The 13,311-nt window shown below is 42.2% G+C and overlaps 1 protein-coding gene across 2 annotated transcripts in view; it reads left to right on the forward strand.

Moving 5' to 3' along the window:
- The window catches only part of ITGA2B (integrin subunit alpha 2b), a 130,784-nt gene that overhangs the window by 80,176 nt on the left and 37,297 nt on the right, over positions 1–13,311 (forward strand). For both annotated transcript variants that reach the window (XM_040435903.1, XM_040435904.1), the window contains exons 16-23: positions 3,689–3,790; positions 6,433–6,488; positions 6,841–6,992; positions 7,075–7,197; positions 8,218–8,285; positions 8,572–8,719; positions 8,993–9,079; positions 10,557–10,636. In XM_040435903.1, the coding sequence (XP_040291837.1) occupies positions 3,689–3,790; positions 6,433–6,488; positions 6,841–6,992; positions 7,075–7,197; positions 8,218–8,285; positions 8,572–8,719; positions 8,993–9,079; positions 10,557–10,636 (816 nt within the window). The remainder of the gene's footprint in view (positions 1–3,688; positions 3,791–6,432; positions 6,489–6,840; positions 6,993–7,074; positions 7,198–8,217; positions 8,286–8,571; positions 8,720–8,992; positions 9,080–10,556; positions 10,637–13,311) is intronic.

The following is a 13,311-nucleotide window of genomic DNA, read 5'->3' on the forward strand; positions in this document are numbered from 1 at the left end:
GATGAATGCCCCAGCCGTTTTTCAGCATTTCGTGAACAGCATTTTTTATCATTTAATGGGAAAATTTGTATTAGTGTATTTGGATGACATTTAGATTTTTTCTCCTGATTTCAAAACTCATAAGGAACACTTACGTCAGGTCTTGCTCATCCTGCGGGAGAATAAATTATACGCGAAACTGGAAAAATGTGTGTTTGCGGTTCCAGAAATTCAATTTCTGGGGTTTCTTCTCTCCGCTTCTGGTTTTCGCAAGGACCCCGAGAAGGTCCGCGCTGTGCTTGAGTGGGAGCTTCCTGAGAATCAGAAGGCGCTGATGCGTTTTTTGGGCTTTGCCAATTATTACAGGAAGTTTATTTTGAATTATTCCTCTGTTGTTAAACCACTCACTGATATGACCAGAAAGGGGGTAGATTTTTCTTCCTGGTCGGTAGAGGCGCGTAAGGCTTTTTCTAATATCAAGGAGAGTTTTGCTTCCGCTCCCATCCTGGTACAACCTGATATTTCTTTACTCTTCATAGTTGAGGTTGATGCTTCTGAGGTAGGTGTGGGTGCGGTCTTGTCTCAGGGTTCCTCTCCTGCCAAATGGCGAACGTGTGCCTTTTTCTCGAAGAAACTCTCCTCCGCAGAGAGAAATTACGATGTGGGAGATAGGGAATTGTTGGCCATCAAGTTGGCTTTTGAGGAATGGCGCCATTGGCTAGAGGGAGCCAGACACCCTATTACCGTGTTTACTGACCATAAAAATCTGGCCTACTTGGAGTCAGCCAAGCGTCTGAACCCGAGACAGGCCAGATGGTCTTTGTTCTTTTCAAGGTTTGATTTTGTTGTTACGTTCCGCCCTGGGGTTAAGAATGTGAAGGCAGATGCCCTGTCACGTTGTTTTCCGGGAGGTGGTAATTTTGAAGACCCGGGTCCCATTTTGGCTGAAGGTGTGGTGGTCTCTGCTCTTTTTCCTGAATTGGAGGCAGAGGTGCAGGCAGCCCAGTCAGAGGCTCCTGATCTTTGTCCTCCTGGGAGGTTGTTTGTGCCTCTCGCTTTGAGACACAAGATTTTTAAGGAACACCACGATACGGTCCTTGCTGGGCACCCGGGGGCAAGAGCCACACTGGATCTCATCGCTCGGAGATTCTGGTGGCCTGCGCTTCGTAAGTCGGTTGAGGGTTTTGTGGCAGCCTGCGAGACTTGCGCTCGTGCCAAAGTCCCTCATTCACGGCCATCAGGTCCTCTCCTTCCCTTACTCATTCCTTCCCGTCCTTGGACACATCTGTCCATGGACTTCATAACGGACCTGCCTCGTTCCTCGGGGAAGACTGTGATTCTGGTGGTGGTGGACCGTTTTAGCAAAATGGTGCATTTCATCCCTTTTCCGGGTTTGCCCAATGCTAAGACGCTGGCGCAGGCATTCATTGACCACATTGTCAAATTGCATGGTATTCCTTCAGACATAGTCTCTGATAGGGGCACGCAGTTTGTTTCCAGATTCTGGAAGGCTTTCTGTTCTCGCTTGGGGGTTCGGTTGTCATTCTCTTCTGCTTTCCACCCGCAGTCGAATGGCCAGACGGAGCGCGTCAATCAGAATCTGGAGACATATCTGCGCTGTTTTGTGGCGGAGAATCAGGAGGATTGGTGTTCTTTTTTGTCCCTTGCTGAGTTTGCTTTAAATAACCGTCGTCAGGAGTCCTCTGATAAGTCACCATTTTTTGGTGCATATGGGTTTCATCCGCAGTTTGGGACTTTCTCGGGAGAGGGGTCTTCTGGTTTACCTGATGAGGACAGATTCTCCTCGTCTTTGTCATCTATTTGGCAAAAGATTCAGGATAATCTAAAGAGCATGAGTGAGAGATATAAGCGTGTGGCAGATAAGAGACGTGTGCCTGGTCCGGACCTGAATGTTGGTGATCTGGTGTGGTTGTCTACCAAGAATATCAAATTGAAGGTTCCCTCCTGGAAGTTGGTACCTAGGTTTATTGGGCCTTACAAGATCCTGTCTGTCATCAATCCTGTTGCCTACCGTCTTGATCTTCCTCAGACTTGGAAGATCTATAATGTTTTTCATAAGTCCTTATTGAAACCTTATGTTCAACCTATTGTACCCTCGCCTTTGCCTCCTCCTCCAATTATGGTTTATGGGAATCTTGAATTTCAGGTCTCTAGGATTGTGGATTCTCGTCTTGTCCGCGGTTCTCTCCAGTACCTCGTTCATTGGGAGGGTTATGGTCCTGAGGAGAGGATGTGGGTCCCAGTGACGGACGTTAAGGCCACTCGTCTCATCAGGGCTTTCCATAGGTCCCATCCTGAGAAGGTGGGCTCTGAGTGTCCGGAGTCCACTCGTAGAGGGAGGGGTACTGTCACAACCAGACAGCTGAGAAGCTCTGACAGAAGCCTTTCAGAACCTCCTCCTTGAGTTTTCTTTGTTTTGGTTTCAGTTCCTCATCTCGTTAGCCTCTCTCAGCTGTCATGCAGTTGGACTGATTGCTTCCCTTTAAATTCCTCCCCATAATGCAGTAGTGTGCGGCTTATACAACTTCCTGGAGTGTGTGTGCATGCTGTTCCTATATCCCAGTCTTCTGCAAGATAAGTGCTGTATATTTATTTGTGATTTTCTGTTTGCTGGATCTTAGGAGACCCTGACTCCCTCCGTGTCTAGTGTAGGGAGCCGGTGGTCGTGTCCCCTCACTATTGTAGGGTCTTCAGGCGTTAGATAGTCGAGGTACATGGATATGCGACCATCCACCTTTGGGGTGTTCGCATAGGCTGAGCAGTCAGGGAGAGTGTGCCAGGTCTCATGCAGGGGTCTCCCTTTTGTTCCTTAGTTGTGGATCCAGTGAGTCATAGATTATTTTGCATTGTCTTGTTTCCTGTACACCATCCGTGACACATAATCCCTGACAATCCCTGCTGTGTGATTAGGACAAGTTTGGTGTGTACTAATAGGATGGCGGCCATTTTGTTTCTCCTAATGATTGCTCCCCAGACAAAACGAGCTATTATAACTAATGAACGGTATTTGGGAATATATTTATAATAAAGTAATATTTAAGTATTTTCACTTTCTTAATTCCCGGAGAACCCCTTTAAGTAATGGGAACTGGAATTATAACTGATTTATCAATAAGGAATGTTAGAGGGCCACCCTTGGTGGGTATTAGTGTGTTAAGAAGACCAGTTCTTCTGTTTCAACTACCAAAGGGGTTGTCACTAAGGCCAGGTAAGTATCATGTCTCAGCTATGCAGACTTGGCTTTTAGGGGTCCAGGAAAACTTGATAAGAACCTATGTGGGGGCTGAAAACTCAACCATGTTGATTTACCCTAGGCTTTATAGGAAACAGAACATAAGAAACAACTAGATAAGTTAGAGAGTTTTTTGGGACAAAAATATTGATAGCAAGTGGACCACTGCCTATCAGCAGGATAAAGCTTGGTACTATTGAACAATAACTTTTCTTCCCCCTCTTTTTTCTGTTGGTGTTCCTCTCTATATCTGTCTCTCTCTCTCTCTCTTTCTCTTTTTTTTCTGTCTGTGTCCCTCTCTCTATCTGTCTGGCCGTGTCCCTTTATCTATCTGCCTATCAGTGTCTATTTCTCTATCTGTCTTTGAGTCCACCTCTTTTTCTGTCTCTGTGTCCCTCTCTTTCTGTCTGCCTGTGTCTCTCTCTATTTGTCATGATCATGTACCCTCTTTTACAGAGCCCAGCCTGTTGTTGCCCTACATACCTCAATTACTTTCTCACCAAATGTCTTAAACCCTGATGTAAAGACATGTACAACTGGTTCTAGGAATGCCAGCTGGTAAGAGGACCATTGACCTTTGTAAGGCTGAAAATAGTAGGTTTGATCCAGATTGAATAATAAATATGGATTTTATGACAAAGATAAAAACATACACTCCTGTTGAGCTAGACCAACGTGTTTCCACCACATCTTGTGGTCTTACTCATGGCCTGTAAGGTTACCTTGTGATATGATAGAGGAGATTTAAATGACTTATGGGATTGGCCTAAATACAATATTGGCAGGTAATTCTTATTGGAAGTGATTAATAATGTGAATAGTGATGACAGATGATAAAAAGCATGTCGGTAAAGAAAGGAAGAATGTAGAGATGATCAAACCTTCAAATGTACAGTCCTGATCAAAAGTTTAAGACCACTTGAAAAATGGCAAAAAATCATATTTAGCATGGCTGGATCTTAACAAGGTTCCAAGTAGAGCTTCAACATGCAACAAGAAGAAATGGGAGTGAGACAAAACATTTTTTGAGCATTCAATTTAATGAAAACAACGAATAAACGGAAACAGGCTGTTTTTCAGCTGATCAAAAGTTTAGGACCACACCTCCAAAAAAAAACTAAACCCCCCCAAAACCTAAATCTAACTTCCAAATATGAACTCAGTAATGAGTAGCTCCGCCATTATTGTTTATCACTTCCAAAATTCGTTTTCGGCATGCTTGATGCAAGCGTTTCCATGAGGTGAGTGGGAACATTTCTCCAAGTGATGAAGACGGCCGCACAAAGGCTATCTACTGTCTGGAACTGTTGTCCATTTTTGTAAACTTCCCTTGCCATCCATCCCCAAAGGTTCTCAATGGGATTTAGATCAGGGGAACACGCAGGATGGGCCAAAAGAGTGATGTTATTCTCCTGGAAGAAGTCCCTTGTCCTGCGGGCATTGTGTACTGTACCGTTGTCCTGTTGAAAAACCCAGTCATTATCACACAGACGAGGGCACTTAGTCATGAGGAATGCTCTCTGCAACACCTGGACATAGCCAGCGGCCGTTTCACGCCCCTGCACTTCCTGAAGCTCCATTGTTCCACTGAAGGAAAAAGCACCCCAGACCATTATGGCGCCCCCTCCACTGTGGCGCGTAGAAAACATCTCAGGTGGGATCTGCTTGTCATGCCAGTAACGTTGGAAACCATCAGGACCATCAAGGTAAAAAAAATTCTCATCAGAGAATAAAACTTTCTGCCACCTTTGAATGTCCCATGTTTGGTGCTCTCTTGCAAAGTCCAAACGAGCAGTTCTGTGGTGTTCAAGGAGACGAGGTCTTTGAAGACGTTTTTTGTTTTTGAAGCCCTTCAGTCTTAGATGCCGTTTGATGGTTATGGGGCTGCAGTCAGCACCAGTAAGCACCTTAATTTGGGTCGTGGATTGTCCAGTGTCTTGACGGACAGCCAATTAGATCCTCCGGCTCAGTGCTGATGAAATTTTTTTGGGTCTTCCGCTTGACTTTTTTGTTCCATAACCCTCAAGATCATTTAAGAAATTCCAAATTACTGTCTTACTGCGTCCCACCTCAGCAGCGATGGCGCGCTGTGAGAGACCCTGCTTATGCAGTTCAACAACCCGACCACGTTCAAAAAGGGAGAGTTTTTTTGCCTTTGCCATTACAACGTGTGACTACCTGACAGAAAATGACAATGAATCCACATCTTTGCACAGATTTGGCCTTTTGAAGGCATGTGGTCCTAAACTTTGGATCAGCTGAAAAACAGCCTGTTTCAGTTTAATCGTTATTTTCAATTAATTGAATGCTCAAAAAATGATTTGTCTCACTCTCATTTCTTCTTGTTGCATGTTGAAGTTCTACTTGGAACCTTGTTAAGATCCAACAATGTAAAATAAGATTTTTTGCCATTTTTCAAGTGGTCTTAAACTTTTGATCAGGACTGTACCACCCACCGAATGTCTTTCATCTGAATTGATAAGATAAAAATGAATGCTCTCTTAGGGTTTATACCAATCACAAGCCCTAGACACCAGAAGCAGACTGTTCTTAGACAGTGCCAAAATGATAAGTCAATTCCAAAGTATTGATGCATCTATAGGTGGCATTTACCATTTGGGGCCTTTAAAAACAAAACAAACAAAAAAACACAGAAGTGCAGAAATTATGGACTTGCACCAATATCACAGTCTCAATAAACTGCAATGGATTTAAAGTTATAGTGAAACAGAAGGTTCATTTTAAAGAAGGAAGTTAAAATTAAAGGTTCTTACTAACTATAGTATATCTACAAAACAGGAATGAAGTGCACAATGTACCTATTCCATACTCAGCTTCTGTCTGCTTTCATCATAGCTATATGAGTTTACTTGTGGTCCCCAAATAGATCATAGCAGTAATGTTAATGTATATGCTTATCACAGAATCATATAACAATCGGCAGTCTATGTAAGGCCATGTTTTACAGCTGCGTTACTCAAAAATGTTTCAGCATGCTGTGTTATTATGTCCAAGAAAATGATAGGCACCCTGATGGAAACCCGACTGACTCCATAGTCAAGGGGGTCAGGTGGAACACTGTTTGGGTTTGTCATTTGATGGAAACTGTCCTTTCTTTATTTCGTTGTTCTGCTCCTATAACAGGAGGGCCAGTTTATGGAAATGAGTCTGTTTTGATGTTTGTTTTTGTTTTTTTCTAGCTTTGATGTGATCATCTGTGTGCAGACCTCAGGAAAAAACCTGCCCAAGACATTGAGTAAGAGTGGGCTTCTTTTATCTATGAAGTGTTAATACATGCTGTCTAGTGGACTAAATATGCAATCGCCGTGCAACTGTGAATAATCCCTTTTCTTAAATGAGCAGTGTAGTCATTGGACCATGTTGCCTTCCCACCTTTCCATGCGTCCAATGATCACAAAAATGGTCAGGTCCACATAGCTCAATGGGATGGAGGCAAGTAGCTGCATCTGGGCTTCTTCTTCTCACTGGGCCCCATAGCAGTGGCCTGTATGGCATTAGCCAGAATTATATATATATGGTATACTGTAGATCACTTTTTTTAGTTTATCTGTCCATCAGATTCTTTGATTTCTCTTACCACTATTCAGATCTCTTAGCTGACATTCAGCTGGACAGCCAAAAGAACAGATTTCTACGTAGAACTCTCTTCCTTGATTCTCCAACATCTAGCAAAACAATATCTATTGAAGTAAAGGATGATAGGGCACCTGTCTGCAGTAATGTCAAAGTCTACCTGAAGGTATGTATCAGGCGCCTATCCATTGACAGACAGACACATTGACTAGTAAATACTGACACTTGCCCATCATTGTTTCTTATAGGATGAATCTGAGTTTAAGGATAAACTTAGCCCTATAGTTGTCAGTGTCAACTTCAGCTTAGCCGTGCTACCTACAAGTGTGTTGCCTCCAATTATACATGGAAACAGCTTTCTTCAAGAGCAGGTAAGCAGGACAAGGAAATGACATAGTCTTTTATCGTAAATTCTGGGAGATGGGAATAAATAGGCTTGCAAAATTTCTAAGTGAATAATGAGTGATCTTTACTGAATAATAAAAACATGGTAGTAGGCATACAAAGTAAAAGTTCTCAGGGAGCCCATCTGTCATGCACACTGTTGCCTAAGTTAGTGGGCAATAATGAGAGTAACATGTTCAGGAGACATCATAGTATAATGACCTCCCTCTCCATAACGTGCACTGGGTATTTATACACTTTGGGAGTCATTTATTAAACAGAAATACAGCTAAATTAGGCGTATTTCTGGTGCAGATTGCGGAGCAAAGGTCCTTTGCACCACAATCTGCAACTTCTTCTCGCTCATGCCAGGTCTAAAAAATGGGTTGTGGTCTAAATTTTAGACAGCTCGGAAGCTGTCTTACATTTAGAAGTGGCGGTGGATTTGCCGAAGTTACAAAGAGGCCGGCGCCTCTACATAACTTTGGCGAATCCACCGCTAGCACAAGGCCTTATTAAGACGCTGGTCTTAATAAAATGCTAACATTAGAATAGGCACAAAACTTTCCAGAAAGTGTTTAACAGATGTGTCTGCATATGTTGTCCGCATGTGCTGTTAGCTAGTGCTCTCTGGAATGCGGCCTTGAAACTGAGGGGCCTGAAATTTTGGGTCGGTTTCTAGCCAAAAAGCCAATACCAGCCACATTTACAATGGGAGGTCGCACTGCCGTCCGTGCAGCCAGCAGGTTAAAGTCGTGACTACGCCAAGAAAGCACATGGCCTTTTTTGGCATGGTGTCTGAATGGATGCCACTGGAAGCCGTGGGGAGTGTCAGTTCACAGTTTAACCTCATTTAGTGAGGCTAAACTGCAAGCAGACCTTTGTCATTGAAACTGAAAAGAACAGAGCAGAAATGGCTGTGAAATCTCAGTCCATTGCCTGATTGCTTAATTTCAGGACATTCCAGCTACGTATAACCCTTTACCATGCCTTTTTTTTAATTCTAGATTCATATTCTTTTGGACTGTGGTATTGACAATATCTGCATACCAGACCTTCAACTCATGGCAAAATGGTCAGTTCTACTAATAATTCCCATATCTGTGTCTTTACTGTCTCTTTGGAACCAGACGTCTACATACTAGTATATGCAGAAATCTACATACTAGAGACAGAGTTAATATGGGAATTTCAGAACAGACAGGGTAGTTATTTTCTTGGCTTGCAGGATTTAGCAATTTGCAGTGCTGATCGATTCAGTGGGATCTGGCATAGCTTCAGGACATCCCACCTGACGTAGTGTGTTTCTAAAGTAAATGTCATTTTACCTGTCTGATTGGACAAGCTATTTCTTTTCCAAGGAATGAAGATCCTCTTGTTATCGGGATTGATAATCTGGCACAAATCCATTTCCATGCCAGAAACCATGGAGAAGGGGCCTATGAAGCTGAACTCCATATCTGGCTTCCGTCTGGGGCACACTACATGCAGGTCTTAAGTAGAACTAAGGTGCGTTGGTTTGTACAGTAATGAATATATTCCATAGCAGGTCTACAGCTATGGTCATGGGAAGAAGGCCACATGGGTTTGCAGTTAATTGTATCAGTAGCTGAAAACCAAATATGGAAAATAATGGCCTTTTTGGCTACTAGAAACAGAGACAGCACCACTCTTGACCATAGGTATGTGTAATGTAAATGCCCTATACAAGTGATAATAATAGTAATATCTGATGGTAATTATTATATATTATTTTTTAAATATTATTATATTTTTTTCTAGGAGAAACTAATCTGTGCCCCCAAAAAAGCTAATGAGACTGAGCTTGTTATTTGTGAGCTGGGGAATCCCATGAAGTATGGGGCAGAGGTGAGTTCTATCTGGGCATTGTGGAGAGCATTAATCTCTTACTGATCTCTGCTTGTAGTCATTCAAGGAACCAGTAACTTTTTATTGAATGACAGCAAGCAAAGATTTTGAAAACGGTGAAGAACTGATATAGAAAAATCTTTAACCTCTTAGCGACCAGCCTGTTTCGGCCCTTATAGGGGTTGTCTCACTTCAGCAAATGGCATTTATCATGTAAAGTTAATACAAGGCACTTACTAATGTATTGTTATTATCCATATTGCTTCTTTGCTGGCTTCATTCATTTTCCATCACATTATACACTTCTCATATCCAGGGGTTACGACCACCCTGCTGTCCAGCAGCGGTGGCTGTGCTTGGACACTATATGAAAAAGCACATATAGTGGGCAAGCACAGCCACCATTGCTGGATTGCTGGGTGGTTGTAACCCATGGAAACAAGCAGTGTATAATGTGATGGAAAAATGAATCCAGCCAGCAAAGGAGACAATAGGGATAATAACAATACATTAGTAAGAGTCTTGTATTAATTTTGTCTACTTGATAAATTCCATTTACTGAAGTGAGACAACCCCTTAAATGACTAAGCGATTTAAAAAAAAAATGTTTTATTGTTGCCTTCCAAGAGACATAACTTTTTTTATTTTTCAGTTCATGTAGCCATACGAGGGCTTGTTTTTATTAGTGCCACTTTGGGTACACATAACTTACTGATTAACTATTATTAACTCTTTCTGGGAAGGTGTTGGGAAAAAACAGCAATACTGCCACTGATTTTTTACGTTATAAATTTTGCAGCATTCACTTTTTCGCATAAATAACACAATCCTTTTATTCTCTGGGTCAGTATAATTACAGTGATACCCAGTACATATAGTTTTTTTTTCCGTTTTACTACTTCTGTACAACAAAAACTTTTTTTTTAATGAAGAAAATGTTTTTGCATAGCCGCATCCCAAGACTGATCATTTTTTTTATTTTTCTTTCTACAAAGTTGTGCGAGGGCTTGATTTTTGCTGGACAACTTGTAGTTTTCATTGGTATAATTTGGGGTACATATAGGTGCAAAACTCAGTTCTGGGACCCACACATATGATGAGAACAGTAATCCCACATCCTGCATACTGCTGTTCGCTTCATAAAGAAGAAGTTCCAAAAATAGCAGGTTACGCATGCTACACTATTTTCAGAAATCCCAGAGCTGTGCATGCATGGCCACTTCTCCATTCCCAGCAGTCATGAGATGGGGTTGGAGACCCACTGTTCTCATTATAGGTGTAGGTCCCACTTCTGGGATGGAAAAAACCCTTTGATTTGCTTGCAAACTTGTATCTTGTGCCATGGTACCTGATGTAATACTTTTGTGCAACCAGGTGAAACCACATATTGGTTTAGCTTGTCCTGAACGTCATATCATTTGCTGGCTTTTGGTGTACATTCACTGATTTTCCTGCTTTTGCCCTCCATATACTTTAGATATCTGCTGCACTGCAGCTGACCATCAGTAACCTGGAAGAGAGTGGGAGCAACATCTCTTTCCCTATGCAGATAAAGAGGTGAGGCTCAGGCTTCCTTGTACCTCTCCAAACCCTTCATATATGAATGAGGATGAATTCTTCAGACCTGGACTGTGTGATCTCATGCAATGTGTGTACATGGGTCATGTTAATAGAAGAATGTAAAAAAGTGTTAAAAGCCAGTGTACTTTTTATTTCCGGCCTTAGCAATGCAGACTGATCCTGGGCCTGTGTTCATTTGTGTATTTATATTCTTACTTTTTATGTAACATATTTAAGGCATAAAGAGGGAGATTTAGCCCTCATTGACATGACCATGTCTGCATTTTGGTCCGCAAAATATGGATACCTTCTGTGTGCATTTTGTATTTTTCTCATTCCTCAATCAATAGAAAGAGATAGCCTTGACCAAAATAGGTCATGTTCTATACAGGGAGTGCAGAATTATTAGGCAAGTTGTATTTTTGAGGATTAATTTTATTATTGAACAACAACCATGTTCTCAATGAACCCAAAAAACTCATTAATATCAAAGCTGAATATTTTTGGAAGTAGTTTTTAGTTTGTTTTTAGTTTTAGCTATTTTAGGGGGATATCTGTGTGTGCAGGTGACTATTACTGTGCATAATTATTAGGCAACTTAACAAAAAACAAATATATACCCATTTCAATTATTTATTTTTACCAGTGAAACCAATATAACAACCTTAACATTCACAAATATACATTTCTGACATTCAAAAACAAAACAAAAACAAATCAGTGACCAATATAGCCACCTTTCTTTGCAAGGACACTCAAAAGCCTGCCATCCATGGATTCTGTCAGTGTTTTGATCTGTTCACCATCAACATTGCGTGCAGCAGCAACCACAGCCTCCCAGACACTGTTCAGAGAGGTGTACTGTTTTCCCTCCTTGTAAATCTCACATTTGATGATGGACCACAGGTTCTCAATGGGGTTCAGATCAGGTGAACAAGGAGGCCATGTCATTAGATTTTCTTCTTTTATACCCTTTCTTGCCAGCCACGCTGTGGAGTACTTGGACGCGTGTGATGGAGCATTGTCCTGCATGAAAATCATGTTTTTCTTGAAGGATGCAGACTTCTTCCTGTACCACTGCTTGAAGAAGGTGTCTTCCAGAAACTGGCAGTAGGACTGGGAGTTGAGCTTGACTCCATCCTCAACCCGAAAAGGCCCCACAAGCTCATCTTTGATGATACCAGCCCAAACCAGTACTCCACCTCCACCTTGCTGGCGTCTGAGTCGGACTGGAGCTCTCTGCCCTTTACCAATCCAGCCACGGGCCCATCCATCTGGCCCATCAAGACTCACTCTCATTTCATCAGTCCATAAAACCTTAGAAAAATCAGTCTTGAGATATTTCTTGGCCCAGTCTTGACGTTTCAGCTTGTGTGTCTTGTTCAGTGGTGGTCGTCTTTCAGCCTTTCTTACCTTGGCCATGTCTCTGAGTATTGCACACCTTGTGCTTTTGGGCACTCCAGTGATGTTGCAGCTCTGAAATATGGCCAAACTGGTGGCAAGTGGCATCTTGGCAGCTGCACACTTGACTTTTCTCAGTTCATGGGCAGTTATTTTGCGCCTTGGTTTTTCCACACGCTTCTTGCGACCCTGTTGACTATTTTGAATGAAACGCTTGATTGTTTGATGATCACGCTTCAGAAGCTTTGCAATTTTAAGAGTGCTGCATCCCTCTGCAAGATATCTCACTATTTTTGACTTTTCTGAGCCTGTCAAGTCCTTCTTTTGACCCATTTTGCCAAAGGAAAGGAAGTTGCCTAATAATTATGCACACCTAATATAGGGTGTTGATGTCATTAGACCACACCCCTTCTCATTACAGAGATGCACATCACCAAATATGCTTAATTGGTAGTAGGCTTTCGAGCCTATACAGCTTGGAGTAAGACAACATGCATAAAGAGGATGATGTGGTCAAAATACTCATTTGCCTAATAATTCTGCACGCAGTGTAATTTGTAGAATGGCAATTCACATCCACAAAAAATTTGAATTTTATGGGGCAATATACTGTGTGGCACTGTGTTATGTGGTATTTTGCGCTATGGTATTGCTGACCCCCCCTTACTTTTGTTGCCCAGCCTCCTGTCAATTTAGAAAATCCTACAATATGGGGCCACCTTTAGGTATTTTTTCCAGGGCCACTTTAGTTTCCCAATCTGCCCCTGTTTGCATGGACGTCAGATGTTTCACAGTTTAGTAATTTCTCAGCTCTTAGGCCTCTTTCACACGGGCGTTGCGGGAAAAGGTGCGGGTGCGTTGCGGGAACACCCGCGATTTTTCAGCGCGAGTGCAAAACATTGTAATGCGTTTTGCACTCGCGTGAGAAAAATCACGCATGTTTGGTACCCAGATCCGAACTTCTTCACAGAAGTTCGGGCTTGGGTTAGGTGTTGTGTAGATTTTATTATTTTCCCTTATAACATGGTTAAAAGGGAAAATAATAGCATTCTGAATACAGAATGCATAGTAGGTGATCAATTGAGGGTTAAAAAAAAATAAAAAAATTAACTCACCTTCTCCTCTTGTTCGCGTAGCTCCCGGTCTATTCTTTACTTCTCAAAAGATGAACTATCGGCTAGGACCTGTGGTGACGTCAGATCACATGCTCCAATCACATGGTCCATCACCACGGTGATGTACCATGTGATTGGAGCATGTGATCTGACGTC

The sequence above is a fragment of the Bufo bufo genome, chromosome 6 (assembly GCF_905171765.1).
Source record: "Bufo bufo chromosome 6, aBufBuf1.1, whole genome shotgun sequence".
Lineage (NCBI taxonomy): Eukaryota > Metazoa > Chordata > Amphibia > Anura > Bufonidae > Bufo > Bufo bufo.